The sequence below is a fragment of the Camelus dromedarius genome, chromosome 9, assembly GCF_036321535.1.
Source record: "Camelus dromedarius isolate mCamDro1 chromosome 9, mCamDro1.pat, whole genome shotgun sequence".
In the NCBI taxonomy this organism is placed as follows: domain Eukaryota; kingdom Metazoa; phylum Chordata; class Mammalia; order Artiodactyla; family Camelidae; genus Camelus; species Camelus dromedarius.
Window position 1 is genome coordinate 71,390,308 of NC_087444.1, and position 24,097 is coordinate 71,414,404.

Here is a 24,097-nt window from a genome sequence, read left to right on the forward strand (position 1 = left end):
TCCCAAGTTCCTTTTTTCCGGTCGGTCTTCAACGAACTGAGGCCAGAGCCATGAGAATCTGCTCACCCTCACCCCCAGCCTTACTGAGGCCTGGGACGCCAGGGGTTGGGGGGCCTTCCTGGGGACCCCCACCCCCCACAGCAACACTACATAGGGTGCAGGAGCTACAGGGAGCGGCCCTCCCCATCCTGACTTAAGCACTTCTGTTTATGTGTTCAACACTCGAAGACTGGGCTGGGGGTGGATGGGAGGAGGACGGGGAGGAGGAGGCTGGCACGGTCTCCGAGGACATCAGCCACGAGGCCAGGTGCCTTTTCCCAGGGGCCTGTTTGGCCACACCTGCCCCGTCGAGGGCAGGAGTCCTAGGTGGCAGTGGGATGGCCCCCTGGTGGCCCCGGGCACAGGACCAGGCAGGAGGCACCGCGTGGTTGGGGCAGTGAGCGATGGTGGTGGTTGGAATTGGCAGAGCAGCCCCAGGCGGGGTGAGGGCCTGGGCTGGGGGTGGGCGGGGGGAGATGGGAGTGGAGGATCAGAGCTTTCTTTTTCTTAAGTGCAATAAATCTATCAGGGAGCTGGGGTGGGGAGCAGCCAGGGCTCTGGAGACCCTGCCGTCCAGGCCCCTGGAGGCTGCGCCCTGAGAGGCACTACAACCCGGGTGGGGGTGGAACGGGGCGGGGAGGCAGCAGCGGGCGGAGGGCGGGGGAGGGGCTGCTCCTGTTGGTGCAACTCTGTTCACACCTTTTCTAATAAACCAGAGCTGGGTTCCCCATTTGCCTGCTTTCTGCTTGTGCTGATCCCAGGTTCCCCCTCAGGGGTTCTGGGCGTGGGGTGGGGCAGACAGGTCCCAGCTGTGCAGCCTCTGCCGGGCCATGTGCCAGTGGTCCCCCGGAGGAAGGACAGGAGGCTGCCCAGACAGGAGCCACGTCTTCCCACCCCCTCCCCACTTGTTGCCCGTCCACGCTCCTGCGACTCATCCTGCTGGCCGTCTCCCGTATACTCCCATTTCCCCCTTTTTCGGAGGGAAACAACCCCCAGATACCTTTCAGCTTTGTTGATGGACATGGTGCTTGAGTTCAGAGGTCATCCCTCTGCCTGATCACCTCTAGCTCAAGGAGAACAGACAGCAGCCCGGCTCTGGCAGCCCTGGGTGTTTGGGAGGGAGAGTGCCTCCATGGGCACCGAGCGTATGGCTGGAAGGCTGTGGGGCATTTCTGAGAAATCTGAGTTTCACCCTTCAGGAGAGAACCACTTTAAAAGAAAGGCCTTTGCACCGACCCCTTCTTTCCTGCGGGGGAGGCCGGCCCGAGTGGGTAGAGATGCAGTGGGAAGGTTATGAGAATTGCAACATTGCTGCCTGGAGCCCATTCAGCACCCGTGCAAACCCAGGAACCTTCTGCTCCAGCTGCCTGGGCGTCTGGGGTGAACAGCTTTCCTATTTAGGCCACTGTCTGTTTGCCCTTCGGTCACTGACAGCTCCAGTTCTCTTAACTGCCCCCTAAGACACCCACAGGTGGGACTCCCATCTGGGCGAGGGGCTTGGGGAATCCGTGGCAGCAGCCTGGCCAGCAAAGCACCAGAAGCTGGAAGAGGCAAGGAAGGATTCCCCTGCAGGTTTGGGAGGGCGTGTGGCTCTGCCGACTCCTTGATTTTGGACTTCTGGCCTCCAGAACTCAGAGAATAATCTTTGGTTGTTCTAGGCTCCCCAGTTGGTGGGACTTTGTTATAGCAGCCCCAGGAGACTGACAGACCATTTCTGCAGTGCTCCCAATTTTCCAACTCTTAGGGGTCCTGGATCACAGAGGTAGATTCCTTTGGCCAAGTATTTTCTTTCTTTTGCCTTCAGCCATTCAAGCGTCACCCGAGCTTGTTGTGAAGACAGGAGGCCGTTTTATTACTTGGCTAGATGCTGTACCACACGTTAAATATCTCGATATCCTAACATGGGAGAGTTTACTTTCATGCATGTGGGGGTTTCGGGTGGTAGGCAGCTGTGCTCCAAAGTGACTCCTGGACCCAGGCCCCCGCCCTCTGGTGGCTCTGCATCCCCTAGGTCCCTAGGGGACCCTGCATCCAGCAGCCGGTGGGGAAGGAGAATGGAGAAGGCAAACCTGCCTCTTGTTGTCCTGATGGCAAAGGGGGACACACCACTTCCACTCCCTTCTAGGGGCAAGTTTTCAGCAAAAGCTCCACACAAGAGAAAGGCCCTGAATGCTGGTGGACAGGGTGCCATCTTGGCCACACCCAGCCCCTCTGACATCCTGTTTTTTTTTTTTTTTTTTTCCTCTAAGTCTCCCACAGCTCTAGCTTTGGCAGGTGTGTGGTCAGCCTAAGATAAACAAGCCACAACTTGGTACCAAGTAATAGGGAGCAGCTTCTCATTGGGGCCTGGGGGGTTCTCAGTTCTGCTCCTTTCTGCCAACTGAGTCTACTGGTTAGTTCTGCCTCCGGAGCACCCCACTCCCAGTGCCAGCCTGTTTTCAGCTTGGACTCTGGTGGTAAAAAACAAGCCCAAGTCAAATTAGCTTAGGGAACAAAAGGGAAAGGATGTCTGTTGGCTCCAGTAGCGCGTCTACAGAGACACTGATCTAACAGTGTCACGAGGACCCACGTGTCTCCACGGTGGTTTCATTCTGGGGCAGGCTCACCTGCTACTACTGGAAAACAGCTCCCAGCGTGTCCAGCTTTATCCCACTAGCTCAGCTGTGCCGGGACTGCTGGTGCTTCAGTTCTGGCAGCTCCTGTAAAGTCCCAGGCTGGTTCTCTTCCCTGCGTCCATTTTGAAGCAATTACTGGCCAGGGATGTTGGGGTGCTGTGCCCAGCCTTGGAGCTAAGGCATGTGAGGTCAGGATCCCTACCAGACTGCACAGCCTGAGGGTGGGCATCATTGCAGTGCTCTTGGCTCCCTCTGGGACTGTCTCCACAGCTCTGGGGGCCCTGGCTCAGAAGTCATACCCTTGACCTCTGGTCACACAGGATATGTTAAGTGTTGGTCCCCCATCCCCCATTGGACTGGGCCAGGCACGCCACAGGCCTGTGTGGCTGTTTGACCAGTGAGGAACCGGAAGCTGCCCAGAGGCGTGGTGCACACATTCTAGGTCTCTGTCCCACCGGTAGGAGGGAAGGTGGTAAGGCATGGTGGTGGAGTCCAGCCCTGGGAAAAGCCCCTCCTCAGCCTGGCTATGGCCCCCACTCAGTGTCCTACAAGTGCACCATCTCTGCTCAACTTCCCTGTCCTCATCAAGGGGCTCATCAGGTGGCCCTGGAGTGACCCATAAGGTAGGCACCCCCTGGACAGTTACTTGTCCAGGGAGGCAGCAGTGCCCACCTCAGCTGACTGAGGTGCCAGCGGGGCCTAATTAACCCATTAGGCCTGGGGTGGAGCCACCCCGAGAGAGTGGATCAGCCTGCTGAGGTCACCAGGGACACCGCCTTCGGAAATGCCAGCTCCTGCCCTACCTACAGAGGGGCAAGCTAGGGTGTAGGGACAAGGACCTGGATTCCCTGAGGCCTGGGCGCTCTCCACTGAGTCAACGTGCACATCCGTCTGTCCTTCATCTCCCCTGACTCTGCAGCCTCGCCCACCGCCCCCGGAGCCCCACCTGCCACTGGGATGCCAGCCATGAGGCTGCCAGCTGAGACTGCCCGACTCCCTGGAGATGAAGTGAGCTTGGCAGGACAGGGCTGGCCTCATCCTCAGCCCTCGCTGAGCCGGGGAGACCAGGGCACGAAGAGCAATCAGGGGCTTTCACATCTTCATTTATTGCACATGAACCTGAGTTCCTCCACTGGTCCTTCTGCCCTAGCTCTCAGACACTGGCACTGATACACTGCCCACTCCTGGTGGCTACTGCCAACAGCTCTCTCTGGCTCACAGATTCCCCTGGGGATTGTGGCTACCACAGGCTTCATTCTGGAAACTGGACCCTGGGTCTTGGCCCAGTCATGCCCCTTACACCCTTATCTGGGCAGATGGAATTATTGCCTCCTGCCACCCCAGAGTCTTCCATTCAAGGCCCGCCTGGGCTGGATTCCCCTGGAGAGATGGGCGCTTAAGCCACAGGTCTGGGCTTGCCCCGTTGAGCCCAGTCCTGGGGGTGGTGGGCTTCGCTGGCATGCGCAGGGGTGTGCCCTGCAGAGCGACCTGACATGGCTTCCCCTGGGGCGTGGTTGGCTCCGTTGGCGGTGTGGGGGGCGTCGTGGGCGGGGGACTTGGGTGGGCTAGGCGGCTTGAGCGCACTGACCGCCCGGATGAGGCCCATGCGGCGGCGGATGGAATGATCCAGGTTGACCGTGCAGCGCAGCAGGCTCTGCGCCTCGGCCACGGTGAAGGGGAAGTCGGAGTCCAGGAAGCGCTCGAAAAGCTCGGGGTCGCCGTCTAGGTCGAGCACGTTCTGCAGCGCCTTGGTCATGGTGTGCAGCTCGCGGCTGTTGTCGCAGAAGACGTCCCAGAGGCGCGCGCGGGCGTCTGGCGCGCCCCCAGCCTGCTGCCGGTCCTCCAGGCACTGCAGCACCCAGCTGAGGCGGCATGGCCACTGGTTGGCGAGTACGACCCAAGCCACGGCCTGGCGCGGCGAGGGGCCCACGAAGTCCCCCTGCTGCTGCTGCTGCAGCAGGCGCACGGTGATGGGCACCGTGTTGACGATGCGCCGCATGGACACCACGTTGTCGGGCACGTACTCGTAGAGGCAGTCGCGCTCGTCGTGCAGGCAGAAGAGCGCCTCCCGGATGCGGCGCGCCGCCTCGGCGTCGACGCGGCTCTGCGCGCGCTGGGCCCCCGCCCGCGTCTCCACCCCTAGGAGCCGCGTGCTCTCGCCGTCCCCCGCCCCGCCCGGCGGCCGCAGCTTGCGCGTCATCTCGCGATAGAGCAGGTCGTCGCGGCTCTGCACCGCGTCGTGCAGAAACTGCAGCTTGGTGCGGCGGCCCATGATGGGCACGGAGAAGGGCAGCGTGACGGTGCGGTTGAGGAAGAGGTAGCCGTTGTCGGCCGTGCCCTTCATGGAGCCGGCGCTCTCGAGGCACGCGGCCAGGATGCTGGGGTCCACCACCAGGATGAAGATGAAGGGCGCGTGGCTGTCGGACAGCAGTGTATTCATGGCGTTGAGCACGCCCACCACGCGCTCCGGATAGCAAGTGTCCAGCCCCGTGACCTCGAGCACAACGCGCAGCCGGCACCGCTGGTAGATCTCCAGGAAGCACAGGAAGTCAGTAAGCAGCTCCACCTCCTTCTTCACCTCGCACATGAAGCCCAGCTGGCTGCCGAACTTCTCGCGCGACACCAGCCGCTCAATCTTCTTGCGCTGGCTCACGAACAGGTGCTTGCCCACTGAGTATACGGCCATGAGCAGCCCGGAGCCCGACAGTGTGGTGGCCGCGCCCCCGACCACCTGGAGCAGGCTGCCATTGGCGACGCCGTGGCCCAGTGAGCGGCTGCCCACCGACAGGTAGAGCAGGCCCACGCCCAGGCTGAGCGCCGCCAGCAGCGCCAGCAGCGCCAGGCACACGCGCAGCCGGCAGTGCCACTCGCGTTGGCAGAAGCCCGGCGTCGCGCCCGGCTTGTTGCCCATCACCGAGTACACGCTGAAGGGCAGCGCGCCGTAGTGATGGCGGATGCCCTCGCACAGCGTGGTGACCAGGCCGGCCCACAGCTTGTCCGTGCCCGCGTACTGCCAGGCGCTGAAGCGGATGAAGAGGAACTTCACGTTCTTGCGCCGCAGGTGCACTTCTGTGATGACTGGCTGCAGGAACACCAGGTACCACAGAAGCTGCGGGAAGCCCCAGCCGCGCACTGACCGCGGCCGGCATTGCACGCGCTGGAGCTCCTCGCCCTCGCGCTGGGTCGCCTCCTGCTGCATCAGCGCTGCGGGGACCGAAGGCACCGGGCGAGGGGTTGGGGGGTACGGTGTGAGCAGCTGGGCTCTGGCCGCGGGGACCAGGCTCAGGCCTGGGTAGGGCCCATCCCAGAAAGCTGAGCAAGAGCAGAAGGAGAGGCCTGGAGCCAGGCTTGAACAGGAAAGAGTCTTGAGGGGGAGGTGAGGGTTAGAGGAGAGTAGAAATGGAGCCCCCAGAGGACAGAGGCAGGGAGGGCTCTAAGGAATGAAAGAGAGCATTGGAGGTGCTGAGGAAGAGATGCTGCAAGGGCACAGCTTGGCCCAATTTTACTGGCTTACTGCTTTTCCTCCAGCTCACAGCTCAGCTGTCTCCTCCTCCAGGAAGTCTTCCCTGATCCCCAAGCTGGGTCAGGTGCCCCTGGGCTCGCCCACCCCACTCTGGGTCATCAATTGTCTGGGGACAGGTCTGTCCCCAGGTCCTTCACTGGTCTGTGAGCCCAGGAAGGGTAGGGCCCTGGTTGTTTTGGTCACCTTGTGCCCCTTGAGCACTGAGGAAGTGTTGGGAGAATGTCTGGAGGATGGCTCACGAGAAGTTGGGGCAGGATCTGCCTGCTGTAAAGTTAGGGAGTGAACAAGTGGGAGTCACCCAGCACAGCTAGAAGGTCCGTCATGCTGTCTCCCTTTTCCTTATAGCTGCATCTCTTCTCCTCCCAGGACCCTGTTTGCTGTTCCGTGACAACACAGAGGCAGGATGTGGGCTTGTTTAGGAAGTGCTCACCACTGGGCATACGGAGGTGAGTCACCTCCAGCCTCTCTGGCCGTGATCAGGGCTAGGGTCTGAGCCCCCACAGGGTTGAACCAGTGCTGAGCTCCTGTGGAACTTGGCTGGGTTTCAGGTCATGTCTTCAATTAACATTATCGGCCAGGGGTCTCATGGGCACCAGGCCTGGGGCCAGGGCTGAGGAGAAGAGATGGGTCCGAGGAGCACAGAAGCCAGGAGGGACTTAGCAAGAGTGAGGAACCTGGGCTTTCTCCCTAGGATGCTGGGGAGATGTGGGAGGCTTTTGAGCAGGGGAGGAATAGGGCTTGAGCTGTATTTTAGAAAGATTCCTTGCAGTAGATTTGGTGGAGGAGGGGGTGAGGCTGGAGGCCAGGAGGCTGGAGATGAAACTGGAGCAAGGAACTGGGGTTTGGGGGGCAGAGGCTATGGGTGTGGGGAGGGACCCGGTTAATGCTGACTTATGGCATCTGGACTGGAGCGGACCAGCCTTAGGAGTGAGCCGGTCTTGGGGAAACCTGGGGCTGGGCAGGGACCAGAGGCTTCGTTTCCCTTAATCACCCCTCCCCCAACGCACACAGATCCTCACCCGTGATCTTGTCCAGCATCAGGTGCAGGCGGCAGCCAAAGGGGGCATAGAAACCCACAGTCACAGGGACGGGCACGTGGCAAAGGGTCTTGGCCAGGCAGCTGCAGTAGACATCATCCTCTGTCAGGATCTCTGGGGGCCGGGGTTGAGGAGGGGGTAGAGGTGGGGAAACCGAGTCAATGAGGCTGGCCAGGCACCACCCTCCTCCCGTCTGCCCTCCCCAGTGCCTGCCCTCAGCTGCTCCCTGCACAGGGATCCCCCTCCCTGACTCCCAGAGATGACTCAGGTCAAACCCTCAGACAGAAGCATCTGTGTCCCTCTGGGCCCCAGACCCACCAGGCAAAGGCTGGAAGGCTAGTTTCCCTCTGGCCCCGACCCAGACACGTGTGGGTACTTGGCTGCCCTGGCCTTAGGTCACCAGGCTCAGCCACCAGCCCGTGGTCCCCCTAGGAAAATCCCATGGGCTTTTCTTGAGACTCCAGGCCTGCAAATACTTAAGATACCACTTTCCATGCTCAAAAGTTCTCCGTGTCAGTTCCTTCCTCCTCTGTCAGCCTGGCTCTGAGTACAGCCAGGCCCCGACAGCCACAGGCTCCTCAGCTTCCTGCCCACCCCTTCCTCTGCTCTGTCCACCTCTCTGTGACCCTGTGCCCGCAAGTCCCTAATCCTGCCCCAGCCCAGGCAGACGCATCTTCTGGTCCTGGCCCTGCCACCTTTCTCTGCATACCGGACAGAGTGATGCCCCTGAGAGGCTTAGTCCCCTCCTCTGAAGAGTGGGATGCAGAGATGCCAGGGAGTGTGGGTGCCAAAGGGTCTGGCCACAGGGGTGAGCCCTCTGTCAATGTCGTCGTCTGGAATGGCCCTTTAGGGCACAGGTTCTGGGGTAATTTCTGGCACAAGCATTTAATGCGCGAGCGCTACAGTGTCCACTCTGCAGAGGGTGCCTGCCCTCCCGTCTCGGGCTCCCACTGAGTGCTGTTTCATGGACCCAGAGTTGGGGCACGAGAAAGGTAGGGCTCAGTGTGTGTGGGGGGGCACCAGGCTGGCCTCACAGCGCGTGGTGGGGAGGACACACCCACTTTCATAGAGGCCTGGGCTGTAGCTTCCTTCCGTCCCTGAGGGCCGGCGCAGGGCCTGGAGGCATAGCTGGGAGGGCAGGAGGAAGACTCCGCTGAGGTCAGATGAGCTGGCGGCCGGGAAGATCTGAGCCTGCTGTGCCTGGTGGCTGGCTGACCTCACCTCATGGAGCCTCTACTTCCCTTGAGGGAAATGGGCAGCGCGGCCCAGAGGCTCTAGGGACAAGGTCGTGTCTACCTTGGGGCCAAGTCCCTGTGAAGCTGTTGTTCTGTTTTCCAGCCAGACCCAGAAACCAGCATGTACCTCCACCTCTACCTCCCTGGTCAGGCCACCAGTCAGGCCACCAGCTCCTCTCGCCTGGACTCCAGTTTCCCACCCCCCGCCTCCTCCAGTCCACTCTCCTGTCGGATCTCAAGTCAGTGCTTGCGCCTCGGGGTCCCGCCTCCCTGGGAGGTCAAAAGCCAAGCCTTCACCGCGGCCAGCGGCCACGAGGCCCACAGCATCCGGCCGCCTTCCTCCCTCTTGCACACCCTCTGATCTTCCTCCTCACTGCCCCCTGCTCAAGCCATGTGGACCTCCTTGCCTCCCCCTGGCCCCAAAAGAATCTTTGCATTTGCTGATCCTGCTGCCACTTACTCGAGAGAACTGCCCCATCTTTGCTCAAATGTCACCTTCGTGGGGCTTCACCTGATGATCCTGTTTAATTTGCCAATCCTGATGCGCCCTCCTCTCTCCTTGCTTTATTCTTCCCCATCCTGCTTATCAGCTGGTGACACACTTTTGAACTTTGCTACTTATCTTGTTTCTTGTATCCGCCCCTCCCACCCCACCACCATGGACCCTGAGCTCCACAAAGGCCATGATCTCTGTCTGCCCAGCTTCCTGGGGCACCCCCAGAACAGCACCTGGTACCCACTGCAGGGTCCAGTACCACCTAGTCACAGAATGAATGAGTGTGTGTGTGTGTGGGGGGTGGAACCCCTCCCATGGCTGCCTTGCTCTCTCCATCCCCTAGGCTGCTTCCTACCTCCTGCTGCAGCCGCACACTTGACCCGTCTCCCCCATACCAGAGCTGGCCAACAAGCGGGTGTGCGTGGCCCCCTGCTCCAAGTCCTCTGCAGAGGAAGGGCAGGGAAGAGAGAAAGCAGAGCTAGGATGTCAGCAGAGGGTGAGAGCTGGGGCCCAGGCCCCTGGCCAGTCCAGGACGGGGGCACTGTGGACAGGCCCGGCCTAGAAGCTTGGATCCCAGCAGGTGAAGCAGAGGTGGCCGCCCGAGGCCCAGGGCAAGGGACCAGAGCAAGGGGTGAGGATGGCAGGCCCTAGGCCCAGGTGGGAAGCGAGGCAGCAGGAACAGAGTTCTGGGAAGGCTGGGTGAGCACCGGAGCTGTAGGAGGTGAAGGAGCCATAGGCAGCAGGGGCGGGCAGGGGCCGAGCCGCAGTGGGCCTGCTGGGCTCCAGGAGGGTGCTGGTGGCGGAGGGCAGGGCCGGGCTGCTGCTGGCCGTGGTGTGTGCCGTGGTGGGTGCGGGGGGCGGCTGGGGGGCGCTGGCTGGTTGTACGGGGGCAGTCGAGGTGGCAGGCATCCCCTTCTGGGCCCTTTGGGCAGGGGAGAGCCGCTGCCGCAGGGGGCTGGGAGCTGGGGCCTGGGGCTGCCACCGCTGCTGCTGCTGCTGCTGCAGGAGCGGGGGCTGGGGGCCCCAGCGACAGCCGCCGACACACCCCCTGTGGCTGTGGTAGGCCAACTGCCAGCATGCCTGGGGGAGCGGCCAACAGGGCCCGTGGGCTCCAGGTGCTGCTAGGTCATGGCACCACTGATGACAGCATCCTGGAAGGAAGGAAGTGGGGGTGACTGGGCCTGGGTCCCTGACCCCTGAGGGGCACCAGCAGGAACCAGGTCAGATCTTCAGGTGCAGGCTGAGGCTTATCGCTCAGCTGAGGCTCAGGAGGAGTTGGGGAAAATGACGAGGTGGGTGTGGGCAGAGGGGCCCCACTCTGTGCTCTTCCACAGGTCAGGGGAGAAGAGGTCCAGGGGCCTGGACCCTAGCCAGGTGAGGGGCTGGAGAGGGGATGATGCCCCAGAGTCCCTGCTACCCCAAAATCATTGGTCCCTGGGGTGTCCCCAGTGAGGGGGGACTGAGAGCAATCCATTGGGAGCTGGCCTCATTGGTCCAGAGGAGGCCACAGTGATGGGCAGTGGCTGTGGGGAGGGGGCTGGGATGGGGACTGGGAAGGGGGTTGGCCTTTGCACCTGGGCTCAGAATAGGCCAGCAGGAAGGCGACTGCCCTGGGAGGCACAGACCCCCAAGGAGGCTGAATCAGTCCTAATGGGGGCTAACTGCCCCCTCTGAACCCCGAGTAGGAGCACCTGCGGTCACCGTGGGAGGCTGAACCCCCGCCTTGTTCGAATACACTCAGTGTGGGGCGGGGGCTCGCTCTCCTACCCCCACCCAAAGCTGCCATGTTGTGGGGCAGTCCCCACAGGCCTGGTGATTTGGGGAGGGGATTCTTTTCATGCTGGGGAAGGGGCAGGCCAGGTGGGCCTCCCCCGCTGGCATCGCAGCTCAGGCTCCCACCTTTGGCCCCCTGTGCAGAAGCCTCTGATGGTGAGTGCTGGTGGCATTTCCCCCCGGGGCCTGAGGTTTTCTGCTTAGCAATCCACTCAGCAGCCCCCAACTCACAGGCCTTTCTCCCTGCCAGGAACCCCCAAACTGAACCCCTACCTTTTTGGTGCCCCATTTCCGGGTCCAAGAAATAGCAGTCGGTGGGGGGCCGGGAGCCCTTGGCGAAGTGGACGGCGTAGTGCTTGTGCATGGTGGCCAGGGGGTCTGTGTGGAGAGGAGTGGGGCAGGGCCAGGCTCAGTGCCCAGCCCTCTCAGGCCCCAGCAAGGGCCCCCACCCCCCACCGTGACAGCTCCCTGTGACCTGAGATGGATGAGAGACCTCGTCCCTGATGTTGGGGGCCTGGGTCACCCAGGTGGGGCAGAGGGGCTCTTCTGAGTAACAGTGAGAGGTCAGGACAGGGGACAGATGGCCAGACGTGGGAGGACAGAGAACAGTTGGGGGGGGGTTAGGGGCTAATTTGGGGTGGGTAAGGTTTCCAAGGGTTGGGTAATTGGGTGTTTGGGAGCTGCTAGGAATTTCCAAGAGGCCAGGACAGTGGCGGTGCTGAGCAGACAGAAGCTGGGAGCCGGTGGGTAGTTGAGTAAAAATAAGGGGGACCTGGGCACTGGGGGTGTATGCTGTGGAAGGTGGGGCCCTTTGAAGGGACTTGAAACCAGTGTGGTGAGAGGTGGGAAGCAGTGAGCCACAAGTGCCTGAAATTTCGGGGCTGGGACATTTGGTTGGAGGGTTGGAGGGAGGGGGACTCTAGGGGAGCAAATGAAATCAGGGTGGTCTGATTTGGGGAGAGGCTCAGCCTACTGGGGATGAGATGAAGTGTTCTAGATTTAAAATGTCAAGAGCCCAAAGCAGAAGTGAGGGAAGGATGCTGTTTGGAGGCGGGGACAGGGGAAGCCCCGAGGCAGAGGAAACAGGGTGATGAGAGTAAGGGTCAGTGAGGGTTGGGGGCTAGGCACGTGGCCCCTGCCCACTCCCATCCCCCCAGTCCGGGGTCCCACGTACCTGACGGCAGCTTCACAGCCCCAGCTCCCTGCCCCGCCGAGCTGCTGTACCAGCCCCACTGCCTGCCGCCAGCTGCGTCAGTCAGCGCAGGCCCAACTGGTGAGAGGCCCGGGAGCTGGGAGCCCAGCTGCCCGACCGGTTTGCCCACCTTGTCCCCGCCCCTTCCTCAGCCCGCCTGGCCTATCCCTGTCGGGGCGCTATGCTCTCAAGGACTGGGGGCTGCCCCCTGAGGACTGAGATCTGCCCCTGTGCAGTGCCCCCCGTAAGGGATGGAGATGGCCTGCCTCGGTGCCGCCTGGGGGGGGACCTGCCAGGGGATCTATGGGGCCAGCCCCTGGGCCCGGCTGCTGTGGCAGGGAAGGAAGCTGGGACAGGGAGTGGGAGTCTAGGCCCAGAGAAGATGCAATCCTGGGTTCAGCTGCCAGTTCCTTCAGGGCCCGGCTGTGTGGCCTTAGGCAGGTGACTTCACCTCTCTGAGCCTTGGTTTCCTCATTGCTAAGTAGGCCAGCATCCATGCCTGCCTCTCATGGTTGTCGGGAGGAGCCCGCTGAGCACAGATCCTGGCACCCAGCAGTGACAGCGGCAGCTCATGCTCCCTGGGCACCAACCAACCAACCCATTTACCAGCTGCTCTAGATGCTTCATGTAAAATGACGACACTTGCAGACATTCTTTGAGAGATGAGGGGGCAGGTGGGGCTGGGGTTGGGCAAGACGTGCCTTAGATACCATGGGGGCCCCTCTGCTCTCTAGGGTCCTGTCTCCCTGCTGCTGGCCTGATGGGGAGACGGGAGAGGCAACCACAGAACAGTGCCCAGGACAAGAGAGAAGAGAGCCGACCAGCCCTGCAGGGCACCCCACTGACCAGACACCGCCCCCGGTAGCCAAGCTATGCCCTCTTCCCTCCCCTGGGCTACTTCTCTCTCCTCCCCCAGGCCTTAAGCCGCTTCTCCCAGGAAGACTTCCTTCCTCTCCTCTGCCAGTTCAGTGCTCAGCCCCCTCCTCCACACCCCAGTCCTGTCAGGGGAGGCCAGGCTAGTGTGTCTGAGTGAGGGGTGAGTCTGCAAGGGAACCTTCAGGACAGCCCCTGAGCTTCTTGAGGGCAGGGCTAGGCCAATCCCCTGCTCTCCCCGGCTGCCCTCAGACAAAGCTGAGTAACTGCAATTCATTTGGGAAACACCTGCAGGCTCTGTGCTGGACAGTGCCAGCACCCAGCCCAGGGACCCAGAGGGACCCAAGAGGAAAGGCTCCTGGGCTGTAAACAAGTAAACACAGAGCATGGCAGGATGAGGCTGTCGGGGAGCCTGCCCAGGGCTGCAGGCTCAGGGCGAGTGAGTAACCACTCCAAGGGGTGCGGTGGTCAGCAGAGGCTGGGAGGCTGCTGGACGCCAAAGAGGTAGCATGAGTTTGGAGAGTTGGGTAGCCCAGGCAGGGAACAGCATGTGCAAAGGCTCAGAGGCAAGCCAGGGAACGTGGTGATGAGCTGAGTGTGCTGGGGAGGGGCGGCTGGACAGGGTGTCTGCACCAGACTCTACAGAGGTAGAGGAGCCCTACCTACTGTGGGTGTTTTAAACAAGGAGACCCTTCCTCCTCCCTTTGGGTTTCCCCCAGCCTCAGTTTACAGCTTGAGGCAGGGGTACTTACCCAGCTCAAGCAGCAGGTGGCAGAGCCTGGCAGAGTCCAGATGTGTGATGCCCCCAGATGCTATGAATGTAAACAGGGGAGATGTCAGGGGGAGGGGTGAGGGCACAGATGCCAAGCTGCCTGGGGACTGGTCAGCCCGGCCATGTTCTGGATATGACTCGAGTCCGCCAGGCACATGAAGTGTGTGTGTGTGCGCGCACACGCTCTCAGGGGCGGGGGTTGGAACTGAGGGTGTCTGGCTCACCCCACCTCCATCCATCCTTCGTTCTGGCAGCCCCCAGTCCAGCCCACCCCTGCTGGCACTCCAGTCACTCAGGGCCCCTGGCCCTGCTCCCAAAGAGAGGTCCGTCCCATGGGGCCTGCTGGGCAGAGGGCAGCCCTAGACTTGTTGACGCTGGTGAGGCTGCCAGCACTGGGGGCCGTCCGCCCCTGCTAGGTGTGCGGGATGAGTGAGAGGCAGCAAGCTCCAGGGCTCAGGCCAGGGTGGAGGGAGAGCAGGAGGGCGGGAAATGAGGGACGGGGAGCTACATGGGGTACTCTGCTTCCCCCACAGGATCCACGACACGAACTGTAGCTTGCAGATGCCCCTCCCCTCGCAGCACTGAGTGACCCCCACCTTCCACTTTGAATCTGGTTCCACGGATAGAACCTTTATTGAACATCTGCCATGTGGAGAAATGTGTCCAACTCGGGCATCCCTCCACATCAGCCCTGACTGCAGCAGGGACCACCTTGCCCCTGGGACGCCCCCACCTCCCTGTGACACCCATCTGTTGAGCCTGTGTGATGCCCTGAAGTGGCAGGAGTGTCTAAGGAGTGTCTCCTTAGCATCAGCCCTCTGGCCTCCACCAGAGGCAGTGGCCGGGTCCCCGGGCCAGCGTGAGGCTCAGCTGGGGATGGGACCTGAAGCACCTCAGGATTTCTGGATCACCACCTGGAACTTACCTGGAAAAGACGGGTTGGCTTTAGCTTGAGGCTGGGGTCGGAGGGGAGAAGCAGAAAACACCCCAAGAGCTCAGAAACGTTCATCCCTGCCCTGCGCGTCAGCCTGGGTGGCCTCAGGCGGGGCCTGTTTCCTCACTGGTCAAAGGGGTGATGCTCTCTGCCCACCTGCCCTGCACCCCAGGGATGTGTGGGTGACTGAGGGCACAGAGGCCAAGCATGTAGGTCGCCAGGGAGGGGCCTGGTACAGCTTCCATGGCATGTTTTGCACACGTTGCTCAGAGCCTGCCCACTTGGGCCCTGTGTCCCCCTGGGGACCAGCAGAGGGAAAGCACCGGGGGGGACGGGGAGTGAAGGTCTGGCTGCAGGGTGCTCCAGGTCCTCTGTCTGACTGAGGACCCTGTGGACCAGTGGGGCCCTGGGGGTCCAAAAGACACCCCATCACGCAGGCTGCAAGTTCTGTGGGGCCTGACTTTGGAGCCCCTGCTAGCCTCAAGGGATGGGAAGAACCCCCCCCACCACCACCCCAACTCACAGGCGGGCAGGGCTGCCACGGAGGCGGTGACCAGGCTCTTGATGCCCAGGGTGCTGAGGGCGCCGCGCAGCAGGCCGCAGGTGAAGGCCAGGAACTGGGGGCGGGGGCACAGGTCACCGTGGGAAGAGAAGGCAGGCCGACACCCAGGGCCTGGGCCATGCTGGGATTTGGGCCTCACCGCAGGGTCCACCCTTTCCCGGGGTCCTGGGCTTGGGCAGGGGCCTACCTGAGGGTGGGGCTGGAGTCCCAGGACTGCCCCGCATACCTTTGGCGCTTCCTCCAGGTACTGCTGGCCTGAGGCCATCCGGACGAGGAGAGGGAAGCTGTTGTCCTGCAGGACGTAGGTCCCCTGGGGACAGAGAAGGGGCCCATGGGGGCTGGGCTGTCACAGTACCTTTGTGGTGGGAGGAAGGGAAGCAGGGACCCAGTGCCCCAGCTCCTCTGCGATGAGGTCTGTGAGGACCCTTCCCTCAAAACTACTGTGGTCACAGGCCCGCCCTTCAGAGCTGCAGAAGGGGCCACGGGCTTTCAGACCCAGGCCTGATGTCCACCCATGGGGGTGTGTGTTGGTCCTCCCCACCCCCACTACCCTCCAAGATGCAGGACTTCCCAGGGTTGTGAGAAGCTGCCAGCCAGGCTTGGGGAGCGGCCAGCTGGGCCAGGGCACAGTGCAGGTGCCCGATGGGAACTCAGACCAGGCAGAGACAGGCAGTGTCACGAGGGGCCTTCTGCCGCCCTGGGGCCACCCTGGAGGCTTGTGGTCATCTGGGAATAGCTGCAATGCCCCACTGCAGCCTCCTGGCTTCCCTTGAAGGATCAGGATCGCACAGAGGGCCCGATGGGGGCTGTGCCTGCCTCCCAGCTGGGGAGGGCCGGCTGCAACTTCCCTCCGTGGTGGTCCCCCTCCCCCAGCCCTTCTGATGTCAGGCGGGGCCAGGCTTGGGCACACACCTGGTGATTGGTGCGGAGGCTGTCCATCTGCTTTTGGAACACAGCCACCCACAGGTCTTTGCACAGGAACTTGAGGACATCCAGCTCCTCCCTGAAGGCCAGCGTCTCCCGTGGCAGCCTGGGGGGCATTGGCAGACACTGTGGAGCCAGGCTGGGTTCCTGTGTGGAGCCACACCCCATCCCCGCCTGGGCATGCCCAGGAAGGGACCCCACCTTGGGCCCTGCCCACCTCTCACCTCTCACCCAGGGCCTGGCCCACGCGGAAGCCCATGCCCTCCAAGACCGACAGGCTCATCTTCTGTCCCTACAAGGCCAGGGAAGAGAGGTTCAGGGGCCTTTGGCCACCTCCACCAGGAAGCCACCCAGTGTAGCAACTGACAGTTCAGGGTGCGGAGACCCAAGAGGGAGGGCCTTCCTGCACAGGCTGGCAGGACAAGCTCAGGCCTCTGGAGTGGCAGGCTGGCTTTGTCCCATCAGCTCGTGACACCTCCAGTCCCTCACATGCCTCCATAGACCCCATCCGCCCCTCACTCCAGGAAAAATGAGGGTCTTCCCCAGGCTCAGCTGTACCCGTGCTGGTCAGCTCTTTCCTGATAACACCAATCGATTCTGTACACACTTCGAGCGTCCATCCTTACAACACCCTACAGGGTAGCACTCTGATCACCCCTAAAGCTCAGGATGACTTGCCCGGGGGCTCCTGAGGAACAAGGGGGCCAGAAGGTGTGGGCCCTGGCTGGGCCAGCAGGGGGCTGTAAAAGCCAGCTATGATCATCAGGCCTTAAAATATTAGCCAAGAATCCTGCGATAGGTACGCAGGGGCTCAGGGGAAGGAAATGTTCCACCGGGTGCTTGAGGAAGGCAGTGGCAGCCACGTGGCCTTCTGGAGGGCAGGCCAGGGTCCCACGGTGGAAAGACTAGGCACGGGGAGGTGGGCACTAGGAAGGCTGTCCTTGGTGTCTGTGTGCCTGGGGAGTGCAGACAGCGTGGTTGGGGGAGAGCTGACCTGTATGTGTTTCTTACCCGTGTGACCTGGAGAGAGCAGAGGGAGAGAGGCCCAAACGGGAGCATCAGAAATATCAGGACGGCCTATGGCGTGAGGCACCACGCCTCTTGGAGAAAATCTTGCAGGCCGAGGTGGGAGAACAGAGAAGAGGCAGGGGCAGGACCCGGGAGGGAAGCAGCTCTGTGGGGGTGGCCCACATCAAGAACACCCCGTAGGGTGTTGTAAGGATGGACGCTCGAAGTGTGTACAGAATCGATTGGTGTTATCAGGAAAGAGCTGACCAGCACGGGTGCAGCTGAGCCTGGGGAAGACCCTCATTTTTCCTGGAGTGAGGGGCGGGTGCAGGTCCCGAGGGTGGTGGGGTCTATGGAGGCGTGTGAGGGACTGGAGGTGTCACGAGCTGGAGGGACAAAGCCAGCCTGCCACTCCAGAGGCCTGAGCTTGTCCTGCCAGCCTGTGCAAACCAGAGGCACATGAGAAACATACTGAATGAACAAAGTGAGGAACTGAGACTCGAGCATGCGCTGGGCCTCGTACAAACCCCCTCGTTTAATTTTATCAACCCCGCAGGGTAGGCTGCATGTCACCCCTGAAGACCGGGGCACAGAGGGGTTATTAGGAAACACCTCCCAGAGATGCCCTCGGCCACAGGGCTGACCTTCAGACCTGAGCAGGTCCTGGCCCCAGCAGAGGTGGCCCTCTCCTCTGTCCGGCCACATAACACTCAGGCCCTAGCCCTCCATTCCGGCCTCTTCCTATGGGCACCGGGCCTGGGGTGCCCCAGCGACGCCGCTCTCTGGTGCCCTGAGGTGCAGCAGGAATGCCGCACAGGAGGGTGCGATGGCTGATGCTGCCCGGGCTGAGAGGCAGTGGGGAACTCACGCCCGGAGCCAGATCATCCCATGACCCCCACTGGCTGTGGGATGGGGCAGTGGCCAACTGTCCTGGCCTGTTTCCTCATGTGGACAAGGACCGGGTTGACAGCACTATTGCCAAGGGTCCTTGTGAGGATTAAGGGAGTTGGAAATGTAAACCAAGTGCTCTGAGTCGGGCTCAGGAAGGGGTTCCATCACTCACTACCTCTGCATCCATCAGCCTCTGGAATGAGCCCCCTGGCCGATGGGGGAAAGAGCCCTTGGCTGGAAGGAAAACCCCACAAAGGAGGGGCTCTGTCCTGTGTGCTGACTGATTGCAGCACAGGGATCATGGCCAACTCCCGGGTCACCTTCCTTCTAGAGGTGAGTGCCTGGAGGGGGCCAGGCTGGGCCCTGCTGACCCAGAGCACATCTGCACATCTGGGTCCCAAGGGCTCCCCACTCCCCTTTGTTCACTCCACAAACATTCCCTGGCCTTCCTCTAGGAGCTCACCTACTGTGCCTGGTGGGGTGATGAGTGCCCAGGGTATGACGACCTGGTGAGAGGGCTGAGCACCCCCCCCCCCACCGCAGCACAGAGCAGGGCAGAGCCAGCTCCCCCAGGAGCAGTCCCAGGGTTGAGGGTTACTGGGGAGGGGCCGGAAAAAGCCCGGAGAATGCAGCTTAGGCTGAGAGGTGGGGGGACAGTCAGGAGAGGTGGGGCGGGGAGGGGGCCTCTGCAGTCCAGGCTAAGGAGAATGCCTTTTCCTCACATGACAAGTGCTACACGAATGTTCTTGACGTGGGCCATATTAGAGGGCAACAAAGACGGTCCCTGCCCTGATGGAGCTGGCATTCTGGGGGTAGAGGGGTAATGGCCCCAGGGGCTGCAGGGAGGGAAAAAGGCCGTGTAGTACTCCTGGGACATGACCTCTGTTGGGCAAGGATGTTCTCCTCTGAGGGAGCCATGTCTGTGTCTGAAGGGAGAATTAAGCAGGGGAGGGGGGTGGGGGAGGGAAGATGCCCCAGGCCCAGTTCACAGCCAGGACAGTGGCCTTGAGCAGGGACAGCCAGAGTCATCAGGGTCCTCAGCCCAGCCGGGGAGCTCTGAGGGGGTGTGGGGGGATTTCCCAAGCTCAGGTTTCCCTTAGGTGAGCTTCTGACTGCTTGAGTGTGAATTCTGGCCCTGGGTGAGCTCTCTAATGTCCCATGCCTCAGGGTCCCCACATGGGAACTGTGGTGAGAGACAAGCAGCTCACTCCAGAGCTGCCGTTACTGTTGGACCCACTGTCCCCAGCCATCTACTGAAGAGACTGGGAGTGGCAGGGAGATGGGGAGTGATGGGTAGAGGGCAGGTAGGGGGTGGGGGGAGGGTGGAGAAGGAGGCAGAAGCCTCACCTGCTTTCGCAGCAGGACTCGGTGGCATTCAACCCCAGTCCCCACAAAAGCTCTTCAGACACTAGGAGTTTCTCCTTCCTATGGAGGGCAAGGTGGGCTCTCCCATCCCGTTGGAAGCTTCTGGAGCCCAGCCCAACCTAGTCAGTGCCTTTCTGGGCTCCCATAACAGCCCGCTGAGAGGAAACGAGATGTTGGGAGAAACACAGAGGACCCTCCCCCGCCAAGAAGACTTATCAGTGTCAGCATGAAGTGCATCCAACAAAGAGCACGGGCGCTGGAGGAAGGGACGATGGGACAAAGGAAAGTTCTTGGAAATGAAAAATATGGTAGCCCAAATAAACATTTGTTCACAAGGGAGCTGAAAAATGGACAAACCTGGCAAGTAGATAAAACCTCACAGGTCATTAAGAAAAAACCACGAGGTAGGGGAAAAAAAGAAAAACGAGAGAAAAGTCAACTCGTGGAAGAGATCCAGGAAGTCTAGTATTCATCCGAGTGCCAAAAATGGAACAAAGCAGGAGAAAAAACAAAGAGATTTAAGCATTCAGTCAAGCGTTCAGACTGAAAAGGGCCACAGAGTAGGATGAATGGAAAACAAGCCAACCAAACTAGCCGCCCGCCCCTTCCTGGACTGAAGAGACCAGAGGCTGGCTCAGGGGCTGTCTGGGGGGCTGTCTGCCTGGCTCTCCCGCCTGCCCTACCCCTCGCTTATTTGTGAGGTTCAACCCCCACCCGTGGAGCCACTCTGAGCTGGGCCAGGGCATCCCGGGAAGGAGCGGCCCTGCTTCCTACCTTAAGACAAGCCCGGGGAGAAGGGATGACTTTGATCTACCTCAAGGTGAATGGTCCCAGGAGACCCAAAAGCAGCGCAGTGAGAGACCAGGTGAGTGAGAGGGAAAAGCCAGCACACCTCCCAGCCTGTCACCCTGGCCTCTCCCCACTCACCCACCCAGGCAGCTCCAAACACCCTCAAGCCCCGCCTTCCCCCCCATGCCCGGTTCCCCCTCCTCCTCCCGCTCCTCTGTCTACCTCTCCCCTGGGCTCTGGGCTCCAGCCACAGCAGCGCCCTGCCCCCGCCCAGCCTCCACGTAGTCAGGGAGGTCTTTCTAAAAAGTACATCTGAGCCTGGCACACCTCAGTTGAAACCTATGGCTCCCATGACCCTTGGGTCAGAGACCCAGATCTCGCGTGTAGACCCAACCACTGGCTCGGTGGCCTCAGATGCCCTGCGCCCTCTCCCGGCCTCTGTCCCCTGCTGTCCACTTTGCCGGGATCCAGTTGGTTTCCCAGGTTCTTGCCAGACGACAGGGACAGTATCTGATAGCTGCTATCTGCACCCCAGGCCCTCCTGAGAGAAGGGGCTGGCCTGGGCGCTTGCTGGGCCTCAGTGGATGAAGGCTGCCCTGGCAGAGCTGTTCCTTGGCCACCGGCCAGGGCTCACAGTACTGGGTGACAACGCATTACACACACACAGGAGTTCACTCCTTTGCCCACAGTGTTCCCTGAGGTGGAAAAACCACTGCCTCCTCCTCCTCCCAGAACTTTTCCTGCTTCGGTAACAAAGGTCTTTTGACTCCTGGTCCCTCTGGCTGGTCTCCCATTCAACTTGCAGCCATCCAGGAGAATCCATTCACCAGCTACAAATAACCAGGCAGCACAGGGAGATCAAAAAGCCCTAAACAGTGACTGTGGCCCCTGGGTGCCTGTGCTGCAGGGACATGTCCTCAAGAAGCTCCAAGGCTGCTGGGAGGGGCACACCTGACACCACAGATGAGCTCAGGAGTGGATGCCCGGGTCCTGATTTAGCCTCTGATCATGCGGCATTGGGAAGGTCCTCCCTCTTGGGCCCCTCAGTCCCTCCTCTGTAAAGTAGAATGTTGACATCCATCCCGGAGGGCTGTTCTGAGGACGAAATCCAGTAAGATCCTGTGCTGGAGATAGGAGAAGTACCTGAGAGTACCTGCGTGTGGTTCAGACAGGACACTTTCTGGACCAAAGAGAAGGAACAGAGACGGGAGGGGCCAGGAACAAAAGACAAAAGACTGTGGGGAAACAGAGCGGTTGCCCAAGACGTGCCCCTGAGAAACAGGACTCCTCAGCTTGAAGGAACGTGGAGAACTCTTGCGAGCCCAGGCCACCTCCCGGCCCAGCTCGGTCAGAATCTCTGGTGTGGGACCCTAGCATCAGAACTGCGGTGACAGCCAGGCAGAGGGCCACAGCCCAAGGGTCTCCGGCATGCTTGTGCTCTGAAAGCCCTGTAGTGAGCAAACCAGAGGAACCCTGTGTTCCCCACACTGGGTTGGCTGCAGAAACTCATTAAAATCCTCCTGGAGAGTGTCAGGGAGGACAGAGAAAGATAGGAGAGCATTTATGGCACAGGCTTTGGAAGTGGGAGGCCCAGTAACATTCCTGACTCCGCCACTTGACCACAAGGACTCCATCCATCAAAGCCTCTGTCTGCTCATCTACAAAGTGGGGAAGATCAAATGAGACTAGGAGCATGAGGCCCATGAGACGACATGGTAGGTGCTATTATTGGTCACAATATTAAATGAATTTCAGTTCCCACCTCCACCCTGCACAGCCCCAGGGGCTGCACTCACTCCTTCAGCAAATCCACACACCATTCTGTGGTGATACCCAGAACTGGTCCCCACCCACACAGCACACAGAGCAGCGAGGAGCTGGATGTGAATCAAAGGATCACACCGATACAGAATTCAGATAGATATTTATCGTGATGTGGGGAGGGGGGCTGTGGGAATGGAACAAGGATACCTCACTTCCACTGGGGATTCAGGGAGGGCTTCCCTGAGGAAGGGGCATTTGAGCCCAGATCTGAAAGATTCATAGGTGTCAGGGCAGAGAAGATGTGACAGATGAAATGAGCATGGAGATAAGGGGGAGGCTGGTATGGGGCAGAGAGGAGAAAGCCTGGACTAAGGCAGGGAGGGGCCAGATGGGAAACAAATTTATACCCACGGACAGGCAGGGCCTGGTTGATGGCTGGAGGCAAGGGAGTAAAGGCAGATGTTGGGGACTCCTGGGTTTCTGGCTTGCAAGCTAGGAAGGATGGGGTGCTGAGATACTGCAACCCCCTCCCCAGTGCACAGTCCCTGCCTCGTTTTCTCTTTCTCATAACATAAACGATATATAATCATTTATTTGTCTCCCCCACTACCATGTAAACTCCTGGGGGGCAAGGGTTTTGCATGGTGGGCTGAGTCTTCCCCAGGCCCTACAGCAGAGCCTGGCACTTGGCAGGTTTTATTTATAGTTTAAGTGAATGAGCTCAAGAAAACTATGCTGAGATGATAAACACCCTTGTGAGGGCTCCTAAATTGGAAAGAACACCTAGGCCAATAAAAAACAAGTCTTGTAAGTAGATGATGATGAGGAGGATCATAAAAAGAATATTAATGAAAAAAGGAAGCACCGCCCCCGTTTATTAAGCACCTACTATCTCCCCCACCGTTTCTTGGTAACAGATTTTATAACATGTTTTGAGGGCTGACTATGTGCTAGACATCCCACTAAGTGTTACAAACTTTTGAGCATTTATTTTTCGTAAGTCCAACTTCCAAAATGCCAAGCATGCTCCTTTTGCAGGGCTTCCACCCTCCGTCTCCCTGGAATGCTCTTTCCCTCACTTGCTCCCCAGGCTTGCTTCCTCCTTTCTCTTCTCAGAAAGTCCTTCCTCCACCATCCATCACTCCATTCCTTTTCTTTCCCCAACTCTCCTGAAGCTTTTTTTTTTTTTTAATAGAACTTCTCACTAACTGATGGCATATTCTATTTTTTATTGTTTGACTCCCCTACTGAAATGTAAGCTTCGCAAGGACAGGAAAACAGTGCCCGGAAGACAACAAGCGCTCAGGAAGTTTGTTGACTGAATAAATGTCTCACTTTGAGTCTCAGGTGTTTACAAGGGAGGAAACTGAGTCACAGAGATCGAATCATCTGCTCTCACACCTAATGTGAGTGGTGCAGGCGGGATCAACCCAGGCAGTAAGTTCTCAATATATATCTTATAACAGTAATTATCGTAACTACGATCCGCTTAGTCTGTGCCAGACTTTGGACTAAGAGCTTTACCCGAACTGGCTCAGTTCCAGCAGTAAGCAACCCGCGAGGACCGCCCGGCTGCGACCTCCGCTTTCCATAGTTGGAAGCCAGCGCCCGACGTCGCCGAGCGAGGCAAGGGCGGGGCAGGAGTTCGACTGGGGCCTCTTCCGCGCTCCCCGGGACCTCGACCCAGCCTTCCCGCAGCGGCCAGTGCCTCCTCCCCTCTGGGGCCCGGCGCTCACCCCGGGGCTGGGGTCGGGGTCGTGCGCCCACAGCTCCGCCACCATCTCTGTGTGCAGAAACTCGAACAGTGCCGCGTCCGCCATGCGCCAGCCTCACACGCCCACAGACAGCCCAGCGCTTCGTGCTGTCATTGGCCCGGCTGGACAAGCCCCGCCTCTTCCATCTAAGTTCGAGCCTGCCTACTCTCGATTCCATTGGTGTTTCAGGCTAGCCCCGCCTTACTTTTCTGGACTCTCGTGGTGCACGCGTGAACCTGGGAGACTAGGGGGAAGAGCTGCTTTTCCTACATTGGCCGCAAGTGACAGGCAGCTCCGCCCTCCCCTGTCTCGCCCCTGTTTCCGGGTCCTCGAGCATTTCCATTGGCCGAGTCACTGGTTACACGTGACATCTCGTCTTTTAGAATCCCTATTTGTCCACTCCTCTCACAGCACAACGCGGAAGCGCCAGCCCAACCGCTTTCCTATTGGCAGTACCTACATCCACGTGACTCCACACGCGCCCTCAAAGCTGGTCCTGAGGGCTTGCTTCAGAGTTGGTAGCCGCACGGCCCACGTGATTGGCCGCCGAC

The 24,097-nt window shown here is 60.2% G+C and overlaps 2 protein-coding genes across 5 annotated transcripts in view; one reads left to right on the plus strand and one right to left on the minus strand.

The window, feature by feature from the left end:
• PPP1R37 (protein phosphatase 1 regulatory subunit 37) overlaps positions 1 to 772 on the plus strand; it is a 40,315-nt gene extending 39,543 nt beyond the window's left edge. For both annotated transcript variants that reach the window (XM_031458818.2, XM_064489412.1), the window contains exon 13: positions 8 to 772. The gene's annotated coding sequence lies outside the window, so the exon portion shown is untranslated. The remainder of the gene's footprint in view (positions 1 to 7) is intronic.
• Positions 773 to 3,741: 2,969 nt separating this feature from the next.
• LOC105095480 (trafficking protein particle complex subunit 6A) lies at positions 3,742 to 24,094 on the minus strand. Of its 3 annotated transcripts, XM_064489415.1 has the most exons (10): positions 23,529 to 24,094; positions 16,200 to 16,267; positions 15,964 to 16,081; positions 15,278 to 15,361; positions 15,013 to 15,106; positions 13,536 to 13,595; positions 10,992 to 11,096; positions 9,653 to 10,096; positions 7,197 to 7,328; positions 3,742 to 5,858 (listed from the first exon to the last, which is right to left on the minus strand). In XM_064489415.1, the coding sequence occupies exons 1-10, from the start codon at positions 23,610 to 23,612 to the stop codon at positions 4,051 to 4,053; spliced, it is 2,997 nt and encodes a 998-aa protein (XP_064345485.1). In that variant the 5' UTR covers positions 23,613 to 24,094; the 3' UTR covers positions 3,742 to 4,050. The 3 variants fall into 3 exon arrangements, with proteins under 3 accessions (XP_064345485.1, XP_064345486.1, XP_031314705.1); XM_064489416.1 differs by lacking the exon at positions 9,653 to 10,096; XM_031458845.2 differs by lacking the exons at positions 3,742 to 5,858; positions 7,197 to 7,328; positions 9,653 to 10,096; positions 10,992 to 11,096; positions 13,536 to 13,595 and adding an exon at positions 14,165 to 14,480 and having other exon boundaries at positions 23,529 to 23,821.
• Positions 24,095 to 24,097: the final 3 nt, after the last annotated feature.

Coding starts and splice junctions, on each gene's coding strand:
- LOC105095480 (XM_064489415.1), bottom strand. CDS start 23,612: ATGGCGGACGCGGCACTGTTCGAGTTTCTGCACACAGAGATGGTGGCG. Junction 16,082..16,199: donor GGCCAGGCCCTGGGTGAGAG/GTGAGAGGTGGG, acceptor AATGCCCCCCAG/GCTGCCACGGGAGACGCTGG. Junction 5,859..7,196: donor GATGCTGGACAAGATCACGG/GTGAGGATCTGT, acceptor CGGTCCCCGCAG/CGCTGATGCAGCAGGAGGCG.